The sequence below is a fragment of the Crocodylus porosus genome, unplaced genomic scaffold (assembly GCF_001723895.1).
Source record: "Crocodylus porosus isolate Cpor-Errol unplaced genomic scaffold, CroPor_comp1, whole genome shotgun sequence".
Taxonomy (NCBI): Eukaryota; Metazoa; Chordata; order Crocodylia; family Crocodylidae; genus Crocodylus; species Crocodylus porosus.
Window position 1 is genome coordinate 457,061 of NW_017728952.1, and position 24,207 is coordinate 481,267.

Genomic DNA, 24,207 nt, shown 5'->3' on the forward strand with positions numbered 1-24,207 from the left:
TGTCAAATGTAGAACTCAGGTCTCCCAAATTCCTGGTGTAGACTGCTTCCATGCACAACACAGCAAGCCACAGAAAGGTCACCACCAGCCTTATCACTGGTTTATTGATAACATTATACATCTCAGTAGCATGCTTATTATGTAAATGAGCCCAATGGGATAATGGTAGAAACACAGGTCATGGAAATCTTTTCCTGCATTTCGAATTATATTCCAGAATTATATTACACACTTCAAGGAGATTTCTTACAGGCTGCAATCCTCAGTGTTGTTTCATTCTTGCCGAGGAAAGAAATGGGGAAGGCGTTAACCTGGCTGCTGGGTTTTGCTTATGTTTTCCTATTCCTCATGGATGGCTGAGTCATTTTCATATTTTGGTTTCCTTTCAAAGCTAAACTAAGAGCACCGTGCTGCTGCCATGTTCATAAGCCTGATTCGCTATTGTTTTTACTCTAAGTTTAGGACTTCCAGCTGTATTAAATGAGTGCAAGACGGGCAGGTCCGGGCCAATGCTTTTAAAAAGACAAGAACTCCTGTAATGTGCTGGCTCCCTTGAGGAAAACAAGCATGTGGATTTATAAAGCATTTGTGCTCTGCTGCACTCCAGATTAGGACCAGCCTGCCTTCAATTTCTGGTCAATATGGCATAACTGACTTGTTTCACTGAAGTCCTAGTACATAAAGCACAATGCCAGATATGAAAAGTTAGTGCTCTCTATGCTCAGCCATTCAACCCCCTTTTGCTTTACCAGAATTCAGAGCATAAATTATTTTAAAGTCTTCCTAGTCAATAGACTACTCAAAAACCTCATCTGCCTCTCTGCAGGTGCAACAATCAGAGGTGGTTTTGAGACAGCAAGCGATGAACACTAACTGCATCCCAAGAGGTGCCTGATGAATTATTTGAGAAAGTGCTGCTTGTCTTTTGAAACATGCACAATGTTTTCAACAGTTTTACACCATGTTTAGCACAGTATGTACTGTATGTTTAATCAACCTTAAACAGGGTAAATATGCACTTTTATAGACCATCTCTTTTTCTCTCTATATATGCATATAGTTAGTTAGTCTATAAAGGTGCCTTCTGACTGACTTCAGGCTAATAAGGCTAACCACCCCTCTAACCAATGCTATATGTCATTACAAGGTAATTCTCCATCTGGACCAAGTCAGTTTGGTAATACTGACACCCCTATTCTAAAAAGGAGAGAGACCTGTAACCAAAATATGGTGAAAAATAAGTTTTTAATAAAAATCCAAGCATTCTATTTTGATGTTGGCTCTGATCTGTAAAAACTGGCCATGCATTTCAGTATTTACATTTGGGTAAGTTAACATAGTAATACCTAAATTCTACCTACATTTTTCAGGGAGCAGTAATCTTTAATATTTACACTAGGTAAAAATAATGAGGGCATGAGAGATAAGTCCTTCCTCCCCCTTCCTTTATAAAGCAGATGTAATTTATTTCTCATTTTCTCAGCTTTGCTTTTTTGGAGGGGGAGGGATGCTATTTTATTCATTTCTATCTCATTGTCTTTAACAAGAGGGACTCCATGTCCTACCTCTGTCTCTGAAACTATAAACATTAATCACAGAGCTAGTTATCTGAAACCCTTTTTTTCTTCTTACCAATTTTCAAATGCCCTTTTTTCTTAATGGCTTTATTGCTTTACAGAAAAACAAATTATAAACACAGAGGAGAAAACCAGCAGAAATTATTTCTTCAGCTTTAAAGTCAGTCTTGTTAAAAATAATTAAAAAAGAAGTAAAAACAGTGATTCATTGTAGTTTGTTCACACATTGCAGAGAACTCTCCTGCAATTGCAGGAGAGGCTGGAGTAGGTTAGCTATTCTCAGAGGTCTTTTCTATTTCCAGGGCCAGATCTTCAATGTTTGTTAATTGGAGCTGAATGAATTAACACAAGCTGAGTATCCTTTGCCCATCCTGTACTTGATTCTATGATAAATCTACTGCAGGTGTTTGCACACTGTTGAACAAGTGAAAACCAGTTTCAACCATCAGATTGCATGTGTGAAAAAACAAAGCATACAAAGACAAGTTGAATGGAAATGAAATGTGGCCTGCTTCTGAATTTTGAGACTTTCTCTACCAGCCTTATTTTATGCAGAAGATGCAGCCAGGCAGAACTAAAGCAAATTGGTTTAATTCCCTCGAGGAAACATGAACAAAATTTCCCAGCAACTTTCTACTGTGGACATGCATGAGTAGGAATATGAATGGAATGTACAATCAGTGATCTACAAACCAGTAATAAAATTAATATTAACCTTTTCCCACTGCTTTAGGAGTGACTGGGCATTGCCAATTAAGTGCCAGGTGCAGGGGGAAAGGAAATGGTAAAATAAAATAAACAAACTAGAAAATTACTTAAGAACTTAGATTGTATATTCTCTTATGCAGGGACTTATTTTCTTCGTAAGTGTGTACAACACTTAACAGATGGTGGCCCCAGTCCTTTACTGGGGTCTCCAGTGGCTGCTCCAATACTAATACTAGAAAATAACCTGGATGGTTGACTTGAAGGCAGAAAGTGTTATGAAAATGACACTCCAGAAACAATCCTTTTGTAGACCTCAATTCTGGAAATGCTCTCACCTTTAAATCAGCAAGTCATTCCACAGAAGTCATGGGGACTTGCTTAAGAAATTAAGCAGATGTTCGAGTGTTTGGCTTAGTTAGAGTCTCAGGAAGAATTAAAACCTTCTCTAAGAAAAGACCAGTTGCATGAAGGAAAAGTGCTAACTTTAGGGAAAATATAGCCGGCAGGATGAAAAAGGATCCAAATCTTAGTTAGCTTGGGCTAACTAAGATACTTCAAAGGAATGAGGGGAGCCCATGAAAACTATGTATGGGTTGAATCAAACAGAAAACCACCATTTTCCAATCTGAATCTCAGCTTCTGGATGCAGACAAAGATATAAACCTTCAAACACATTTCACTGCTTTGTGGAATTGGTACTGTAATTAACACTGTAATGTTCCCTACATCTTTTCACTGAGAACAGCTACCATAATAGCTGGTCTACAATGGAGAGAGAAGCATGAACCGAACAAATGAAACTGTCAAAGGCAGAAGAACTTATAAAAATATTTATGTGAGATTTTCTCTGGCTCCAACCAAACCCTGTATCCATCCTTAATTAACTACAATAAACATCACTGAGCAAAGCCTCCTGGTGAGGGGGAGTTTCATTCACTGAAAATAAGCCAGTATTGAACACAAAAAATATATCCATCCAGTGGATTCCAGCACATGGCTCTGGAGTTTAGGCCAAGGGTAAAATATAGTAATTATGTCCCCTACTCCCTTGACTTCCCAGTGACATTTTCAAAAGCTAGACTTCTATATCGTAATAGGACAACTGAGAAAAGCACAGGGAATCTGAACTAGGACATTCAGGAGCATTTTTTTTAAAACAAGAGTGAGCTCAAATTTATTTTTTTAATGAATTTTCCCCCATTTGCTATAATTGCCATCCTATATAAATTCTGTTATTTTCAGAACGTATAATGTTGCAAGTATCTACACCCATGTTGACAGCAGATCTTTCAATACAAAGTATGTGCATCTTGGACCTATGCCTGTACACAAAGTATCCCATAAAGTTACCTGCACAGTGGAGATAGTCCCGGAAGAATCCTTCCCCACATGATGCCACACACTGCCCATGCTTCATTAGCAGAGGTCCTTGGCATGATGTACATTCAAATCCGCTGGTACAGGTCAGGCATGTTTCCTTGCAGGCTGTCCACACAAAACAAAGGACAAATATACTGCATTAGCTTAAGATGTTCCTGTACAATGATGCTGATGTGTATATGTTCAGGGGTGGATACAGGGTGGTACAGTGGTACAGTTGCAACCCTCCTTTAATTCATGGTGCACTCAAACTTTAAAACCAACTGCCTGGCAGGGGCAGTGGTATTTCTATTCAGCCAGTGCTGAGACAGTCATTTGACTTCACGGCTGATTATCATCTCTCTGTTTCCTGATAACATTTCTTCACTCCACAGGTATTAACAACTCATTTCTTCTTTTTAATGGTCTTGATGTTTCACTATTCAAACTATCCTTTCTTCTGCAATTTTGCTGTCTGTTAGCCTTTCCTATTAATGTCTCTCTTCTATTTCACAGCCCTGCAGACTGTTTTCAGCTCTAGCTAAAAACCTCAACTCAAGTATAGAAATGACTGACAGTGAAATATTGAATGCACTGTCAAGACACTCAAGAAGGCTAAATTTTGAATCTGAATAAGAGACACATATTTAACTATGACTACAGGACTAATCATACAGTATCTTTTGATTTATTTTGACTATTTTTTGTCTAGTGTGCTGTGTCTTTTTAAGCTTGATATATATTATAAATTCATGGGCTCCACAGTTTAGAAAGGATGTGGAGAAGCTTGAGGGTAGGGAACACATTCCCTACCCTCTAACACACTACAGGGTAGGGAATAAATCCAGGCCGATCTAGACAGGTTGGAAAAGTGGGCAGAACATAATAGGATACAGTTCAATAAGGACAAGTGCAAGGTGCCGCACCTAGGGAGAAGGAACAACCAGCATGTTTACAGGCTGGGGGGGGACCTTCTCAGCAGCACAGCAGCAGAAGGGGATCTCAGAGTCATTGTTGACAAGATGAAGATGAACACGAGTCATCAATGTAACTAAGCGATCAGTAAAGCTAACCGCACTTTATCATGCATTAGCAGGAGTATGAAGAACAGGTCCAGGGTGGTGATTCTTCCCCTCTGTGTGGCATTAGTCAGACCACAGTTGGAGTACTGCATCCAGTTTTGTGCACCATACTTCAAGAGGGATGTAGACAACCTCGAGAGAGTTCAGAGGAGGGCCACCTGTATGGATAAGGGCCTGCAGGCAAAGTCCTACAAGGAGAGATTGAGGGCCCTGGACCTCTTCAGCCTCCACATATTCATTGGTGGGGAAGGGGCAGCAACAAATAGGAGATGCTCTGTTTACCAGGGCACCCCTTAGAGTAACTAGGAACAACAGCTGCAAACTGATGAAGAGCAGATTTAAATTCGACATCAGGAAGAACTTCTTTACGGTAAGGGTTGCCAGAATCTGGAATGGGCTTCCAAGGAAAGTGATGCTTTCCCCTACCTTGAGGGTCTTTAAGAGGAGGTTAGACATGCACCTGGCTGGGGTCATCTTTCCTGCTCAGGGCACAGGGTCCGTGACTTGGTGGAAGCCAAGGGGTGTGCATCAGGAACTGGGAAAACATCTGTTCACCAGGGCACCCCAAGGGAAGACAAGGTCTAATGGTCATAAACTGCTGAAAAACCATTTTAGACTAGACATAAGGACAAACTTCTTTACCATCTGAGTCTCCAGAGTCTGGAATAGACTCCCCCCAGAAGTGGTGCAAGCATCTACTCTGGATACCATTAAGAAATGCTTGGATGCTTATTTTGCTGGGGTGATCTGACCCCAGCTGACTTCCTGCCCTGTGGGCAAGGGGCTGGACCTGATGATCTCATGAGGTCCCTTCCAGCCCTAATGTCTATGAATCTATGAATTGTAAGGCTGTAAGGGACCCTGGAAGATCATCGGGTCCAGCCCACTGCAGCAGGCAGGAAAGTTATATAATCTATCAAATTAGTACACATTGGAATAGTTGAATTTTTTGATTTGATCTTAAACTCAATGATATATTGCTAGCTCCCTAGCATATTAGTTAAGCTTCTAGTTTCATTTTAACTGGAGAAAAATATGTGCTGTGTTTTATGTGATGTGCCACACCATCTGCACCTCCCTTTTCAAAATCCTATATCCAGCCATGTATATGTCCTGTTGGAAGGCTATGTTCAAGGAAGCATGACCATTCATAGAAGTAGGCGGTTTACTTGAAATATTCTACAAAACTCATTTTTTTAATGCGCTTAATTTAAGGATCCATTGAAGTCAAAAGGATTTAAGGGTCAAATTAGAGTCTGGGAGGCTACATTTATCAAATGTAACCTGATCTCTTGGTTTCATGTAAATATGAGATAAGAAGGAAGATTTTCAACTTCTAAACATATGTGACTGAAGGGGAACCTGAAGAATAAGTCCCTGAAAAACCTGCCAACTAAAGACCTGTGGACACTGCAGAAAATCCACTTAGCTGGTCCCATTCACTAGCTATACCTAAGCAAACTCCAGCATCCTTGTAGAATCCAGGTTCACAGTTCCCCACACAGTGTCCCTTCTGCAGTTGCTTTGTTGCATCCCGACAGATGTCACAGTGGTCAAAGGACTGAGAGCATATCAAACAGTCTGGGTGGCACTGCACTGCCATGAGAAATAAAAGACAAGAAAGAATCTGTCAACAGCACATGGTTTGGCACAAGAAGGTTAGAAATGGCATGTGCACAAGAATCAGATCTAGAGCCATCATTTGGTTCATCTGCCAAAGGGTCAAGCCTCTTTTTCCCAAAATAGCATATGAGTTACATGCTGTACCACCATATCTTACTCTGCTAGCGATGAAGTTACTAAGAAGTTAATGGGACTCAGATTAAAATACTCAAAAGTAGCTAAGTGATCCTAAGTGATTTAGGCATAGTTACACAATATCATAACCATTTCCTTTCTATTTGTGTTCCAGACATACATCTCTTCAGGTCTATGAGATGTCTCAAAGCTTGTGTGAACTGTCTGAAAAAGGATTTCCTTCACTTCTCGATTTTTGTTTGTTTTTGGGTGCGTAATAAATAATGAACTTTAAAACGTTTGATCTGAGAAGCCAACAGAGCTGCTCCTGCAATCACAGAATATAAAACTGTGAACGCATTTTCTTTGTCCACTGATAAACTATTAACCAAAGTGCCCAGATAAACCAAAGTAAGTTGAGTGCAGCAGGAACAGCTGCCAATATAAAAAAATAGGAATCCACAGAAAAAACCTATCAACTATGAAATTTAAATGAAGGGAAATGTCAACACCCTGTGGAAAAATTAATTTATATGCAAAATTACCCTATAGCAAAAGCCACTCTAACATTTCCAGACAATTATTAACAGGCACTAATTCAGCCTGAGGCGAACTTGGCATGGCCATTTCTGAACAAGGAGGTTCCCTTTTTTTTAAAGGAAATTAATCATGAGCCTATAAACGTCAAAAACCTCATCAGAGCTTAAGAAGGAACACTTTTCTTTGTTACGTTATTCTTTATATTAAAAAAGGAACACAAAACATTTCAAGAACGGCCCTTCCCTACCCCCAATTACCAATATTTTACTGTCTGTCAAAAGAAAGCTACTAAGGGTCTAATCCAAACTAAGTGAAGAAAGTGGGAGCCTTTGGCTCAAGTCTTAAACCTAACCTGAAATCTTAATTTAATTATACAGGTAGGGGAATAATTACAAAGCCATGAACAGAACAGAAGCAGAGAAATTAAAAATTGAGATAGGTATCACAAGAAAGTTGATAAAATTGAGAAGAGTGGGGAATGCAGGGACTGGATTGTACATCTGTTACTAACACTAATGAGCACCCACATAATCACTCCTATCCGAACTACTGGGATAACCAATGTGAGTAATGGCTGGATAATCAAGTTACAGCTATAAGCTTGTTCTCCCCCTTCAGGTCCCTCCCATACCAGCGTATCACTTAAAAGTGTTGACAAAAAAGTTCACTTCATTTCCTATCTTTAGTTCTATAAGTCAGGTTTATAGAAGTTAATACCCTGTTCAAGGACAAGTGGGAGAATCTAGCAGTATCCTTGTAGAGAAATGCAAATAACAGCAGAAACTGCTTCAAACAAATACCTGATTTGCATTGTGGGCAACAGTCTCCCTTTACCTCCACTGCCAGGCTGCCCAGTGGGCAAGATGGACAAGCGCGGTGATAGCAGATGACCTGGGTGTCCCGGCATTCACATTCTTTGCACAGGCCTTCTTTCCATTTCTCTCCATTCTGCACAAGACAACATTGAATGTCTGTGTTACTGCTCTGTTCTCACTGCAGAGATGTGGAGTTCTGCAACAAGACTGAATCCCCACCATGTTGCATGTTATAAGCCACAGTGGGTTTGGCAGCTAGTCTAGGACTAGGTATCATATCACCAGTAATAGGACAGCCTTTGCACAAGATAGATAGTTTTTTGATTTACAACAATCCCAAAATAAACCAGCAAATCTAATACAGGGGTAATGATCATCAGCCCTATTCTGACAAAACAGAAGGAATACTGCTGTACCAGACCATATTCAGCACTCCCATCTTGGCGAAAATCCTGTCCCCAAGAACAGCCAGTAGCAGATACTTCAGAGAGAAAGGTATCTTTATTTTCCTACAGACTGGGAAAGTTACTTTGCCTAATCATTGTCAGTTAGGTGTAGGCTCATGGTGCTTTGCTTGTCATGGAATCTTTTATTGCATCCAATGTAACGTTAGACATTCTCATTACACATGCAAATAGATAAGCCATTTTTAAACTTTCTGTGATCTTGCTCTCAATTATACAGAGCTTTGTATTGCTCTGTATTGTGGAATTGCTTTCTTTTGTCATTTCTAAGTGTACTGCCTTTCAGTTTTATTGCATGCCTCCTTGTTGCATGCCTCTCACATCATGAACAAGAATAAATAGTAGGAACACCTGTTTGCTTTCTCTGGTCTTTCCTAAGTAGTTAGAGTTAATTTAGACCTCACTAATGTATCTTACAGTTTACAACATCCCTTCTAACGTGCATCATTCTTTGTTGGGAATGAATTCCATCTGCCCTTTTGCCTAACTTTATCACCCCAATTTTCTGTAAGTCTGGATTAATGACAGAATTTCACAACATCTCAAAAGATTACCACTGCACTGACCCATTCTACAGTTCATTAACAATAATTTTAAATAAAAACAGTCACATGACAGTGTCTACAGTCACTGTTAATCTTTTACCATGGGAAAACCAGACAGATCAAAAGGTTACAATCTTCTTTCAGAAAACACTAGCTCGAGGACAGGAACAATATATGCTGCTTTTTCTATATCCAGCTAGTTTCACTAGCCAGTGAAGAGGGAAACAGGACCACTTCATACCTGTTCCCTACCTTGTCTGGGGGGACCTGTACCTATGGGACCACTAAAATAGAACCATTTCTTCATTTAGCACATGCAACTGTGCTGAGCCCCAGAATAGGTGGATGATATATGCATGAACCAGGCAAAGAGTGATGCTTAGATGACCAGAGATGCTTTGTGTGGATTTCTCTAGTAAAAAAAGTCAGTGGATCCAACACAATATGCAATATACTCACCTTGATACGCTTTCCCTCACTTGTATCAGAGAAAAAAATCTAAGAAAGGAAATAGATAAGTTGCTGTTTAGAAAAAAAACACATTAATTTTCCATTGCCCACATCCGTTAGAGCTTTTCATCTCTACATATGTAGTAGTAAGCAGCATTACTCATTTGTCAGAATCATGTAAGATCTGCTATTGCACATCAACCAAAAAAAAGTAAGAGTCAATTTTAGAAAAATTCCTTGAAAATATACATAAATAATGGAGTCCTACTGCAAAAAAAAATGCTCAATAAGTTATGCATTCAAAAAGTAAGCTTTAACAATGCAGTTTGCAAAGGAATGTAATGAAAGTTAGACATCTTACAACTGAGGGAATGCACGGAAAACTTAGGAGTATGTACATTAAACAATAAAGAGGCATGACAGGGGAAAGCAAGCAAATTTAATAAATGCAATAAAAAATCTTTGATAGATATACACAGTGCAGAGAAGTAAAAATAAACAGATTGTATACAATGTAAAAAGGATAAATAATATCAATGGAGTTTTCCTTTGTAAGTCTCAACTAAGAATGTTCTTGCTAGACCTGTAGGACACAGCCCATTCTCCAAATCTTCACAGGCTTACCACCCTGCACTGCATATTCCAAATTACTGGGCTACTTACATCTTTGGTATGTTCTTTGTAAACACAGTAACTATCACTTGAAACACATTCAGGACAGCACTTTCCCTCTAAATGAATTAATTCTTCGCCCTGTGGAGAAAGGTTGGAGCAATACAGATAGAATTAGCATTACCTAAACACACCAGGGAATGCAGAGACAAGAGAGGTTATTGCACTGGAATGCAATCTTCCATATCTAATTTCACCCGTGTCTTTCCTACATCCTACTTCATCTCTGTTTGTACATTCCAAAAAATGTGTTTAACTAACATTGTGGTTGTTGAACAAAACCCAGAAAAGGTCAGGAACTTCACCAAAAAGACCAGTGCTTTGTCCCTGGCTTCTTTTATCGTGTTCTTTGTTTTATTTTTTGTTCTTGAAGAAAAAGATAAAAGTTTTAAGATCCTCATGGGAGAGCTGAAAATATATAGGATTTTTAACTAAGATAAAAAATTCAGCACTTGCTTACATCTGTGTAAATCCAGAGAACTTACTAAAGTTATACCAGTGTATCAGAGAACAAGTACTTAGCTGTAAGACACAGAAACAGGGCATCTGTCTGACTGTTCACAGTCTATTGTGTATGAATGGAGGTGAAACACTTATGGGAGAAGAAAGGTAGTCTTGTGTTTAAATAGCTCAAATTATAGACTCAAGGGAGCTAGATTCAATTCCTGGCTTTGCCTGGGTTTTCTAGGTGACATTTTATTTCATAGAATCATAGAGAAGTAAGGGGTGAAAGGGATCTCAAGAGGTCATATAGTCCATAGTTTCTTAACCTATGGTACATGTACCCCTGGGGGTACACAAGACACAGTCAGCAGGTACGCGGGTACCCCAACACTCTCTCTCTCTCTCTATCGCCCCTTCCTCCTCTAAAAATTATGGCAAAACATTTAAATTTAAATAATTTGGCATGCTGCACAAAGCCCTCCTAGCTTTGTCCAACACTTAGTTGGTTCAGCTCTCCTAGCTTTGGCCAACCTCACCTCTAGCCCAGGTACATACTTGAGCTGTGCACCGCTAGTGTAAAAGGTGGCAGCCCTGCCCCCACCAGATCAGACATCTGTCATATCACAGCCTTATATACAAAGCCGTTCTTCCAACATCTGGCACACATTAGTCTGTAAATATAAAATCTCTTGGAAAACTGAGTGTTGGGGTACTTATTAAAATTTTCAGAAGTTAGAGGGTACTTGCTACTTAAAAGGTTGATCTAGTCCAACCCTCTACCTGAGGCAGGTTATTTGTATAGGATAGTTTGGTCCCTATCCAAACTATCCTATACAAATCCACTGTCTAACTTATTAGCAAATCTACAATCAACCCTGACACAATACAAGTCATAACACCCAAACCTGCCACAGGTAAAGCAGCGGACCATAGCAGCCAACATTCTGTAAAAAGTTGTTAATATACATTCAAAAGATCCCAAATCCCTGTTACAGAGGAAATCAAAAATCCCCACAGCCTACACCAATCTGACCATGGGGTAAAATTCCTTCCTGGCCTCAAATTTGCATTAAGATTCCTTTGTGCTATTAGACCTTCAGATAGCTGTAGATGTATGAAAACAAATCAGAACAGACACTTTAATTCTAAAGGAGAAGTGGCCATGCACAGACCTGTACCAAAAGAACAACAGGTATGATTTCACAGCTCATTTAGCTAGTTTGGGGAAAAACTGGTGCGATGAAAGGATGTTTCCACATTACTCAGTCTTGGGCTAGAATGCAAGATCATGACTGGAACCATGCAAAACAGAGCAATCCCAATTGGTTTAATCTTCTGTGATAATTGCAAAGGTACCCAATGTTTTAGTATGCTAAACTATTCATAAATATCTTCATACCCCTACTTGACTGTATCCTGGTTGACATATTCCCCCTTAATTAAGGCATATTTCTCAAAACAGGAATTCAATGTCTGTCTGGGGTTTTGCAAATGTTTCCATATAGACCACCTCCATGCAGACTATTGTAAGTGTAAATTCTAACCCATTTTTAAAACTATTATCCAAAGTACAGTGTCCTGTCATTAATGCCCCAAGGTATTTCGTTCAGTCAATCAAGATCCATCTTCAGTCAATCAAAACCCATCCTACTTGATTAAAGTGTAACCTCCGGACTGATCAAAAGCTTGCAAAAACAAGTTTCACACCTGGATATCTAGAAACAAGATCCTCACAGTTAGCAATGGTAATGTGATGGTCCTATCCTACCTCCTTTTTTCAGACTTTAATTGACCAACTATCAAGAAGGAATGCTTTGCAACTGTACAATTAAACAGTATAAGAACAAAACAGAGTTGCCAAGAAAGTGTGTGCATTCCAGGAGAGACAGAGAAATCATTCTGTACCCAGCCATTCACCTCCTGAGCAACAGATCCACGCTCAGTGTAGGCTGACAAGACTGAAAATGGCTTTCTGCCTGCATCGGTGAAAAACTATCTTGCGGTTAATAAAGACTAGGACTTTTAAGCTAGCTCACTTACTGAACGTAGGAAAAGAGTCTCTTGCTGTCATTTAGTTTTTATAGTTCGTGTACAGTATTGCTATTAACCAAATGAGGTGTTGTATCAATCCTTAACTGCACTAGGTTTGAATCCTGTTTTTGACTGCAACACAGGGTGCCATGGCATCCAGGCTGAAAATTACTGGCCTAACTGACCTCCAATTATGAGGAAGTTGTTCTGCATATGAGTGATGGTAAAAAGTACTGGCTAGCCAGTGAAGTTTCCTACAAATGGAGTGAAGAAAAGATAATCGTGGTGAATTCTTAAGATTACATTAACTGTCTTTAGATTCAAAGGCATCTACAAGTCCACCCTGGTGTGCCAAAACTGAAGCTGGGTTCTTCCAAGGCTCAGAAGTGAGAGGCACCCTGCAAGATAGGTAGGTCATTTGTAATGAGGAGTTACTTATTACATTCAACATAAAGAATGCTGGAAGGAGGTGAAGGGTAGGAAGGGCAAACTGAGGAAGAAAATGCCTTTGCACACATTCAGATATACATATGCACTACTTCAGATCTCTCCAATATTTCTGGTGCACAAAAGTAATTAGTGTAGCCTGCTAGGAAACGAGAAATGCAGTGCAACACAAGGACTTAATTTAATTTCCTCCTTTTCTTCCTAATATCAGGGCCATTCTGGAAGAGAACTAGGTGCATTTTAGTTAACAGCCCATTCACCCCTCTGATGTAATGAGATACTCCTGGGATTGATTAGACAGTTTAAAGACAGATTCCAGAGTGGGATATTATCAAAATACAGTATCAGACATTCTTAGGTAGGGCTCAGTCTTATCTTCAGCCACCCATAACCTGTCCTTTTCAGAAAGGTCCCTGAATGCTGTCTCTATAGCACTTCATGGGCGGGAAGGTGGGAACTAATATTAAGGATTATGAGATGCTTCTGAAAATTAAAGTGCTTTTGATTGAACAAATTGACTTCAACAACCATGCTTTCACAACACGCTAGGCAACTTCCCGGGGAGACTCACAGCTGATCTGCTGAGAACTCATGTTCTAAAATTAGCACAAAATCATCACTGACAGATTCACTCAGCCATTCCTGGAAAGGTTTGCTTGAAAGAGTTTAAAAACTGAGCCCTAGTTCCAGCCATGTAATGCTGATATGCTACATCTAGCTGCCTAGGATTTGTGTGGCCTCATTATACCTTACACAGGGTTGCGGACTGGAAGATTAATAGCCCACTCATGAAGGTCTGAATCCTAGAGTCTCCCAGCTTTACTGTAGCTATGATTTACTGAGGTAGGTGTCTAAAAATCACTAATTTTGTTGGCAGAGCTGAACCCCAGAGAGGTAGAGGGAAAAGTGTGAACCTCTCTGCTTAAAGATTAAATATTTCATTTAAATAAATCAAAGCAGATCCTGTGCTGTGGAGATGGCATAGGGCTGCCACAGACCTGATAAAGCTGCTTCACCTTTTGAAGATGTCATGTGGGATGCAAGTCTTTGGGCAAAGATTTTTTACTTCCTATATTTTAGGACCATAATTCTTGTCCAACATAAGGGGAATTTTTCCCCCTTTCGTTCGGATTCTTATATTTTACTGATTTAATGGTAGCACAGGGCATCCTGAAATCACACCACTTATTCAGATCCCTAACCATAGTTTTAGATGCCTAACTTAGCGCACAAAGGTTTGAAAACACTGACCATGGACCTCACTTTTGTGATGTTCTGAGTGCCCTTAACTCCCACTGTATTCCATGGAATTCAACAAGAATTAAGGGTACCCTGTATTATGCAGGATCTGTTCCTAAAGCAGGACACATTATATCTAACAGAAAAGGAAAGAATCTACTTTGTCAGTGCAAATTAAATCTGCTACTTTATATATTTGCTTATGAATCAGCACATTTATTATATTTCTGTAAAGCAACTGGAAACTTTGGACTGCCTCATATTGGGCTGAACCCTGAAAGTGGTGAATTTGTTTTCAGCTACAATGCAACATACTCTGAGTGGTACTTAATACTGGCTTCTTTCTCAAGCATACTAGTGAGTATTCAAGATCTGATTTATAGTGTAACTAATATAATTAGTCATCTTCTCTTGACGGAAGAAGGAATGCTTTTGCTGGTGTGATTTCCCATAAGTCTCCTCATGAACCCTGTGTCATCATTGTATGAGGAAAGGTGGCAGGTCAGAATATCTAGCAGCTAATAATTTTGCCAGTATTTTGTTTTGTACTTTTAGCAAAGGTCAAGGGTAAAGTTCTTCACAACTACTTGTAGAACTGGCTGTATCTGATCTACTCTGTCTACACCAAGTCAACTCAGGGGGGGTGCGTTTTCACTGAAACCAATGACAGCTGTTGAACTCAGACATGTGCTTCAGCTTTAGTTACAAAGCAGAAGGGGCCAGTGATTCACCTTAGCATCCTGTATCACAATGCAAAACAGCCGAACTGCCTGCCTTGTCCATCCTTGAATCATAAAAAAGTAGGGTTCAAAGGGACCTCAGGAGGACATCTAGTCCAACTGCCTACTCAAAGCAGGACCATCCCCACCTATATCAACCCAGCCAGGGCTTTGCCTAGTCTGGTCTTAAAAACTTCCAGTGATAGAGATTCCACAGCCTCTCTGGGTAACCTGTTCCAGTGCTTTACTACCCTCCCAGGGAGAAAGTTTTTCCTAACATCTAACCTAAACTTCTCTTCCTGCAACTTGAGACTATTGCTCCTTGTTCTGTCATCTGCCACCACTGACAACAGTCCAGCTCCATCCTCTTTGGAACCAACCTTCAGGTAGTTGAAGGCTGCTCCTCCCCTGCACCCCCACCCCTACAGTCTTCTCTCCTCCAAACTAAATAAGCCCAGTTCTCTCAGCCTCTTCACATAACTCATGTGCCCCAGACCTCTAACTATTTTCATTGCCTTCTGCTGAACTCTCTCCAATTTGTCCAAATCCTTTCTGTAGTGGGGGGGCCCAAAACTGGACACAGTACTCAGGATGTGGCCTCACCATTGCTGAATAGAAGGGAATAACCACTTCCCCCAATGTGCTGGCAACAGCCCTACTAATGCCCGGTATGCTGTTAGCCTTCTTTGCAACAAGGGCACATTGTGACTCATATTCAGCTTATTGTCCACTGTAATGCCCAAGTCCTTTTCTGCACAGCTGCTGTTTAGTCAGTCAGCCCACAGCCTCTACTGGTGCATGGGATTGTTCTGTCCTAAGTGCAAGACTTCACACTTGTCCTTATGGAATTTCATGAGATTTCTTTTGGTCCAATTCCAATTTGTATAGGTGTCTCTGAATCCCAGCCCTACTCTCCAGCATATATACTGCTCCCCGCAACTTGGTGTCATCTACACACTTGCTAAAGGTGCACTCTATCCCATCTTCCAGGACTTTGATGAAGATATTGAACAAAACCATCCCCAGGACTGACCGCTTCGGCAATCTACTTAATACCAGCTGCCACCTAGACATTGAGCCATTGATTACTACCCTATGATCCCTACAATCCAGCCAGTTTTCTATCCAATGTAAAATCTGAAGTCCATTTCCTCTCTATCTTCTGCTCAGTGCTTTTAAGGAAGAAGGGTAAAACAGGAATTGAAGGATCTACCATGACCAGATTCTTAAACTGTGTCAAGAAAAGTCAATCAATTAAGGAAAAAAATAGGATTTGATCTGTATGTTTTAAAAGAAGAAATCCTTTCTTACCCAGGCACACTCCACTTTGGCACACTCTGCATTCCGGCAAGTGACTTGCCCTCCATCACACATGCAGAACTCACAGTGAGTGCCATTCCACATCTCATTGTGGTACCTGACGATGCCTTCAGATAAGCAGACGCCTTTGGAAGATATACACTCCTCACAACACTTCCCTGGACGCTGCACTTTGTTCTGATCCTAAAAAACACAAATATTTACTGAGTTCTGTCCCCTGAGCCATCATTAAGTACAAGATGAGTGATACATATAGCCTGATCTGTATATCTGACTTACCTTCTCACAGGTGAGTGGGGCACAGGCCTGTCTTACACATCTGGCTTCCCCTCTATCACATATACAGGTAGTGCAGGGATTTTTCTTCCATTGCTGACCATGCTGTCCAAAGAGAAGATCCATACTTACGTGAATAATAACAACCACTGATATCCAAATCAGGTTCTACAGTGTATATTTTTCATTGGGCACACTGGGTTGCATGTGTGTTCCCATATCCAAGCACAGTATTTTTTAAAGAAAGAAGTTATATCCCATGATAAGCAAATATAAAGAAAAAAAAAAGAGAAGACTAGGTAGACTCCACAATGTGTATATCTCAAACTGTTAGGAAACAGTCACTAATCTTCACAAGAACTTAATTATTACTATGAACAAATATTTATTCATAATAAACCTTCCTTTGTATACATCACTAAATATATTAAATGTATTCCAAGTGATACAAAGAATGATATGACTACAGTAAGATTCATTAATCATTTCTGCTTTTCCCCTTTAAAAAGACGGATACATAGTAAACACCTTATCTACTTCACCCTGTGAACCTGGTCACTGCTTGCCAGCAGATTCCTTTCCTATTTTTAATCTCTTTCAACTCCTTTACCTTCCCAGAGAGAAAAGACAGCTGTTGCATCAAGTTAGTTATGCCGGCTAGAAGTCAGATGTGAGGGAGAGGAAACCGGAGAAAATCAGTACTTAGGTCAGGCTGGCTTTTGGTGTTGTTCATCAAAGGTTACCTTGTATGCTTCTCCAGATACAGAGCAGGGTTTTGGAACACATTCTGGACAACATTTTCCAGGAGTTCCAATCATAACTTCATCCTAAAAATGAATTGAAACAAAAAAAAATAACTGTTTGAAAATTAAAACTGTGGCCTAGAAGTCCATACCTGTAACTTTCATGCTAACCAGCAGCAACTCAGCCCTGAATTACAGTAAAAAATGTGGGGTCTTCTTTATACTTTACCATCCAAATAATGGACTTGGCACAAAGTTATCCTTCAAAATACAGATTTTGGGTTTCTTTAGATAGCCAGTGACTTAGAAATCAAAGAAGAGAGAGAGAGGTACATGGTCTAGATCAGGGCTGTCCAACTTCTGAGTGGCAAGGGGCAATAAGGCACAGGGTTACACTGTTTCCCCCCATGGCAGGGGTTGTGGGGAGCGCATGCAATATGAGCTGTCAGGACTCCCTGGGTTCTCCCACCAGGCAGGCCTGAGCAGCTTTCCCTTGCCGAGTTACAAGATCCTGTGCTATTAGGGAGAGTGCATGATTCTTCCTCATTTTTGGCTCAGTCAAAGAGCACGGAGGGCTAAGAACTAGCAACCCAGTTCTATCTCTTTAATTATACACACTACTACCTTGCCTCATGGACAGTCCTTATGGATTAGATAGCGAAAACACATGTATTAAGGTTTTACTATCACTAGAGAGTGGGTAGCAAAATCTGGTCCTACAAGCTCTTTGAAGAAACAGAAAAAACTGACAAAATGGCTGATTCCCTCCCTTGAGGCAGATAACAGGCCAGAGGCAGGATCTGAAGGATGGCAAAATGACCACTTTCTACTGATTGCCATTTTGCCAGAATTAGCATCTGGGAGAAGTTTTTCATTTGTATGTTCTGGTGGGAAATGGGACCTAGAAGCAGCGGTACAAGTATAACTGTAAACAATGCAGGGAAGATCAGAACAAGAGGGAGTGGTACACGATTGCTGCAGTTGCCACTAAGGCCTTTTCCATTACAGCATCTTGTTAGGAAATCTATGGAACATTTTTGGAATTACCTAAGAAGGAGTTTTGCTGTATTAACTTGGATGCTTTTAGCTGATTATTCTAGACATGTCATGACAACAGTGTACTCATTCCAGTTTTTCCAAATTAAGGTTTAATGATTAGCTGACTAAACTTTACTGTAATTGATCACTGAATAATATGCGTACATTTGGGGGGGAATCCAAATGTTGCATAAATTTGCTTTAATACACAGCACTTAATCTCCAAATATTAATTACACATCTCAGCACAAAACAGCAAGTGCTTAGTATGCAGAAAAACAGGTGGGCTTTCTTTCAAAAGCCAATGTTAATTATATGAACACCTGGGCCCCTAGTATATAGGTGGGTGAGCATTAAAAGAAGAAAGGGTTTGTAATAGGGGTTTTGCTTTCTGCAATGCTATCCTGGCAACCTGCTTAAACCACATCTCACCCATCACAGGAGCTGGATTTCTGGGTTGATTACTGGAATGTACTAGGTGGTCAAAAATCAAGATAACTGTAGTACCCTGAGACCTAGAGTAGAGCAAAACAATGGGAACTCCCAAGGAGCGGATTTTCCAAAGGAGTCAGCAATGCAGAATCACAGAAAAATAAGGTTGGAAGGGGTCTTGGGGGGTTACCTAGTCCAATCCCCTTCTCAAGACAGATCATTTCTGTCTAAACCATTTTACAAAAATGTCCGTCTAACCTTGCACTTAAAACATTCAGTAGCAGAGATTCCACAGTCTCCATATCATGATCTGTTCCCCTGCTTTAACAACTTAAAAGTTAAAAAATTCTCCCTCCTGTATAACTTAAATCTCTCTTGTTGCAATTTAAGGTCATATTGTTTCAAACAAGCTTGGGAATCCTGGGAAACGTGACCTAAGGAAACCAATAAAAAGAAATCCACCATTATCTATTGCAGAGGTGCTTAGCCTGCAGGTCAGATCCTCCCCACGGAGCTCAACTGCTCTCAAATATCCAGACTCAGGGGAGCCTGGCAGATAACATGGCCGTGAATGTCAGATCACACCTGGGCATGAACAGATCCAGGTGTGCAAGATTGGTCTGGTGTGCTGGATCACACCCCACAAACAACCCCAAGTAGAATCCAGATGGGGGGTACCACTGATCTACCCCACTCTCTTAGCACTTCTTGTTTGTAAACTAACATAGAATACAGTTCATTAAAGCACTGTATGGTGTGGAAATCACACTAAGTACGCCCTAGATTTTTTATATTATCCAGATATTGATAAGTTAATTATCAATGTTAATTAGCATCTGGAATGTATAGATTTGAGGGAATGACAAATTAACATTTTAAGCAAAAAGCTGGGAGCCAAAAGCACTTTCATTCTGTAATATGGGTGATAATCAGGGATCCGGGTTTTCCATTTCCCACAGAAAAAATGGAGAAAACCATGGATTCCATGTTTTTATCGGAGAAAACATGGATTTGCCTTGTGAACAGAGAAATCCTCAGATTCTCCGCTTTTGCAAAGAGCTCTCGCAGGCTGGTACAGCTCCAGCCTGCAAGAGCCCATTGAAGAAAGGGTGGGAAACCCCCAGCCCAGCCTGGAGAGGGAGCAAGAGTGGGGAGGGCAGGGCCTGAGCCTCTGAGGCAGCCAAGATTGGGCTCAGGTTCAGACTCTTCCTTTGCCCCTGGAGCCTAGAGGTAAGTGGGGCTATGGGGCAGGGCTGGGGAAGATGGCTGGGGCCTGAGGGAGCTGGGGGTGCTACCAGCCCCAGGCGACACCACAGCTGGAAGCAGGGCCAGGGGGTGAGGGCAGAGGAGATCCGGGGGGCTGTGGGGGGCTTTGCAAGCAAGTGATGTGGGGCCCAGTATGGTGGTGCCCGCCACTTGCGGGCCGCACACATGCCACCCAGCCACCTGCCCAGGGGAGGGGGAGGAGGAGGCTCGCATGTAGCCGGCTGCACAGCTCTGCCCCCCCACCCCCACCACCAGCACGCAGCTGCTACCACCCTGCACCACCACAGAGCCGTGCAGCCAGTCATGGGCCATAAGCAATGCTGCAGTGGCAGCCGCTGCATGCAATCCCCCCTTCCCACCCCCCGGCTGGGTGGTATGTATGGGGCCCACACACCGTGGTTGTCACCGCACAGCTCCTGCCACGCCCTGCACCACTTGCCCACAAAGTTATGCAGGTGGCTGTGGGATGGTAGCGCAGGGTGCAGTGGCAAGTTGCAGTGGCAGCCTCTGTGTGTGAACTCCATGTCAGGCTGGCCAGCATGTGTGGCCCGCAGAGTGGCACCCCTGCCCTCACCCCCTGGCCCTGCTCCTGGGAGTGGGCACAGGGGCATGCTCTCCCCTTCTTGATCTACCCCCGAGCACCTTCCCTTTTGCCCGCCCTACACCGCCCCTTCCCCCACACACACTTACCTGGGGTGGGTGTTAGTGTCTGTGTCTGCATGTCTGTGCCTGCATGTTAGTGTCTGTGTCTGCATGTCTGTGCCTGCGTGTCTGTCTGTGGGTCTGGGGGGCTGTTGCGAGGGGCATCAAGAGGGCTGTTGAGACTGTGGGAGTGCAGGGCACCAGTAGCATTGGGAGGAGGGCTGGAGGGGCGGTCTTTACTTTTTATCACAGATTTTGGGGTTTTAATCACAGAATTTGCCATTTTTAATCAGAGAAAACCAGGTTCCCTCATGATGACTTTTGGGGTGAACATGAGCAAGTAAGTAACCTACCAGTGTTACTGGCTTCCAGGCTTTGGTACTAAGCATTACAGCAGCATATCACCCTTTGTTGAGATGTATTCTAGAGCTGATTAAAAATTTTTAATTCAAAGCATTTCTTGGACAAAAAGATGACTTTTTGGCCAAAATGGTCATCTTATTTGAGAAACATCCATTTTTTATTACATCTGGGGACTTCTTAACAAAAAATTACCAACCAAAATACTTTAGCTGAAAACTGAAATGTTTCAACAAATCTTCTGAAGAAACATAAATTCTGTTAAAACTTTTCTGCTTTCATCAACTTTTTTTTGGAGCAAAAATATTTCTTGACCAGCTCTACAGTATTCACAGTATTAAAAAAGCGAAAGCAGAGTTCACAAGTTGATATTATAACTTTTCAGATTAGATTCATAACCACATACATGGCAAAGTTCAGGGGGTCCTTTTATTTGGTAGGTTGGCTTTGTTGTTTTATTTTTAACACTTCTAAATATCTTCAAGGAGTTCCTTTTCCTAATGCTTTTTCTCCCAGTAGTAACTCTTGACAACATGATCTTGTGAAACATGTCCACTTCCCACAAAAAGAGAAACCTGACAGTGCTGCTCTTACCCTGCTGCACACCACAGGCTGACATTCTGCTGTGAAGCACTGAGTTGCTCCATTCCTGCAGACACATTTGGAGCACGGGCTGAGCTGCCACTCTTCACCATCCCGGAACAATTGGCCGTCAAAGGAGCAGGACTCTGAGAGACATTTAAGACATTCTGTGTTTCCATTTTCAGCCTTCCTTTAATTCTCTCCCCCTCCTCCCTCCATCACACATCTTTAATCTAAGATCCATCCTTTCCAACCTCTAGGAACTACGGACCACTTAAATACCCAGCAATAACAGCAGAGCATGACTTTTCTTGCAGGTCCCAACTGGCTGCACAGTGCAGTGTTCACTGGTACACAAAATACTTCCAGTTTTCCTCCTTCCACCAGTCAATGAGTTACAAATTTGTGGGAATATAACAAATAATTATAGATACATGACTCCACCAATAAGCATTTTCAGCAAGGAAGGAACATCCCCCTGAAGGTGAATTATACTTATTAGAATACTAAAATACATGCCAGCAGTGACATTTATTTATTGCCAGTTTGTTTCTGATAGCATCTGCAATGCATTAGAAGTTTCCTGAACACAAAAAAAGTAAAATTCTTGCTCCTATAAACTTCTAGCACAGTCTAGTCACTCCTGTCCTTACTGATGTTTGTGGGCAAAAGATTTCATCTTGAAATTGCCACAGCTGGCCTTAGAACATACTCCAAGATCTAACATCTGTATATAAGGTTACTAGCCATAGGCGGTATGCATCTTTGCACAGTCCAAAATAAATCCCTATGGCTACAAAGAGACTATTCATCATCTAGTCTAACTTCCCGTATAACATAAGACTTCAGTTTTCACCCTGTTCCTCTAGTACTGAGCTCAACAATTTGATATGACTATGGCACATCTTCCAGAAATACATCTAGATCCTGACTTAAAGACACCAAAAAATGTCTTTTCTCACCAATTTGTTCAAGTAGTTAATCACCTCCGCTGTTTGTTCCATATCTCATTTAAAATTTGGCTGGCTTCAGCTTCCAGCCATTAATTTCTGTCATGCCTTTTGCTCCTACTTTGAAGAGTCCTGGTATTTTTATCTCAGAAGATGCTATGCACTATAATGAGGTTCCATCTCAATTTTAATTTTGGTAAACTAAACTAACAAAGTCTCTTACTCCAAGGCACTTTCTCCATTGTGTACTGCTTTGTAGCCTCTCCAATTTCAACATCTTAAACTGCAAGCATCAGGACTGGACACAGTATTTTGGTACAGGTCCCTCCAGTGACACATACTGAGATAAAACCACTTCCTATCTCCTACCAAATACTCCTATCCATGCATCCAAAGATGGCACTAGCCAGTTTGACTACATGTCAAGTTGCTTGTTCTCTGTGATCCTTAAATCCTTTGCAGAATTACAGCTTCCAAGGGCAGTGTTCCCTAGGTTGCAAGTACGCCCTGTATTCTTTGTTTCTGCATGGTGTCAGTAACTATTAAACTATAACTATTAAATTGTGGCTTGTTAGCATGGGCACAGTAGACTAAGTGACTCAGACTGTGCCGTATAACCGCCCTCTCTTTGCTATCTCTCGACCTATCTTTGTTTCAGCTGCAAATATTAAAGCAGCACAGATCTTATATTTACTTCCAAATCCCTGATAAAATGTGGAATAGCATCAGGCCTAGAACCAATCACTATGGAACCCCACTTGAAGTGTTCACCCTTCTATTATGATTGACAAGTCTTCTGGCAGGTGCTTTTGGAGGTCTGTCAGTCAGTCAGTCCCTAACTTAGTACGCAAATTATTCAAGTAGCTTAATACTATTTTTTAATTATTATGTTGCATGGTACTAAGCCAGACACTTTGCAGAAGCACCTTCTAGCACATTGGTGCAGTGACCCTCTTCAACCACACTTCTCTTCAACCACACTTGTAATCTCATCAAAAAATGAAGTCAGGTTTCTCTCACGAGACAATTTGGATGGTGTCGACTGTGCTGGGAAGATGTACTCCGAAGAGTACAACTGCTGACACTCAAATTTTACATGATTCCTTTACATGATATTTTGCATTTTAAGTTAGCTGAAAAGTTGAGCCTGTTCTGCTTAGGTATCATAAATTATGCCACGGTGTAAGAGGCAATCTTATGCTACTGTGTAATGGGCAATCTTGTCACTTGCAGAGCAAAGACAAAATCTAGCTCCAATACCAAAGGCTTCAACTCCACTGGATTCAGGCACATCATAAGAGATTCCCTCATTTACAGCCAGGCATTTGGTTCCTAGATTCTATCAGGTGTATTAAGTATGCAGCTACAAAAGCATATCTAAATTTTATGGCACTGGGGAATTTCAGTTTCTGAAACAGTTTTTGTGCAAGTTTTAAAGATGACATAATGTGTCTCAAAACTCAAAGGCCTGATTTATCAGCAATAAAAAACATCAATAATTCCACCAGTATTCAGGAGGCTTTGTCTTTTGGATTGAGGCTGATATTTCACAGGTCTAACTCTCATTTAACTTTAATGGGAATTATCTAGATGCCTTGGGTCGAATCTGAAACCTCAGCCTTCATCAACACATGCCAAAATTAGCTGAGTGAACAGAGAATCTTGAGATGTTGAGGTATTTCTTGTTAGGTTGCTTCTTCGGAGAACTGAAGGAGAAAGGAGAAATGACCTCTCACTGAAGTTCAAGAGTGAAAAATTTGTTCCCAATA

At 41.1% G+C, this 24,207-nt stretch overlaps 1 protein-coding gene across 5 annotated transcripts in view; it reads right to left on the bottom strand.

Moving 5' to 3' along the window:
• Nucleotides 1-24,207, bottom strand: part of FRAS1 (Fraser extracellular matrix complex subunit 1) — a 360,126-nt gene that overhangs the window by 171,313 nt on the left and 164,606 nt on the right. For all 5 annotated transcript variants that reach the window (XM_019556365.1, XM_019556367.1, XM_019556366.1 and 2 more), the window contains exons 6-14: nucleotides 21,501-21,634; nucleotides 17,169-17,252; nucleotides 16,429-16,530; nucleotides 16,141-16,332; nucleotides 9,941-10,030; nucleotides 9,287-9,325; nucleotides 7,804-7,951; nucleotides 6,179-6,322; nucleotides 3,636-3,770 (exon numbers count right to left, since the gene is read on the bottom strand). In XM_019556365.1, coding sequence (XP_019411910.1) covers nucleotides 3,636-3,770; nucleotides 6,179-6,322; nucleotides 7,804-7,951; nucleotides 9,287-9,325; nucleotides 9,941-10,030; nucleotides 16,141-16,332; nucleotides 16,429-16,530; nucleotides 17,169-17,252; nucleotides 21,501-21,634 — 1,068 coding nt within the window. The remainder of the gene's footprint in view (nucleotides 1-3,635; nucleotides 3,771-6,178; nucleotides 6,323-7,803; nucleotides 7,952-9,286; nucleotides 9,326-9,940; nucleotides 10,031-16,140; nucleotides 16,333-16,428; nucleotides 16,531-17,168; nucleotides 17,253-21,500; nucleotides 21,635-24,207) is intronic.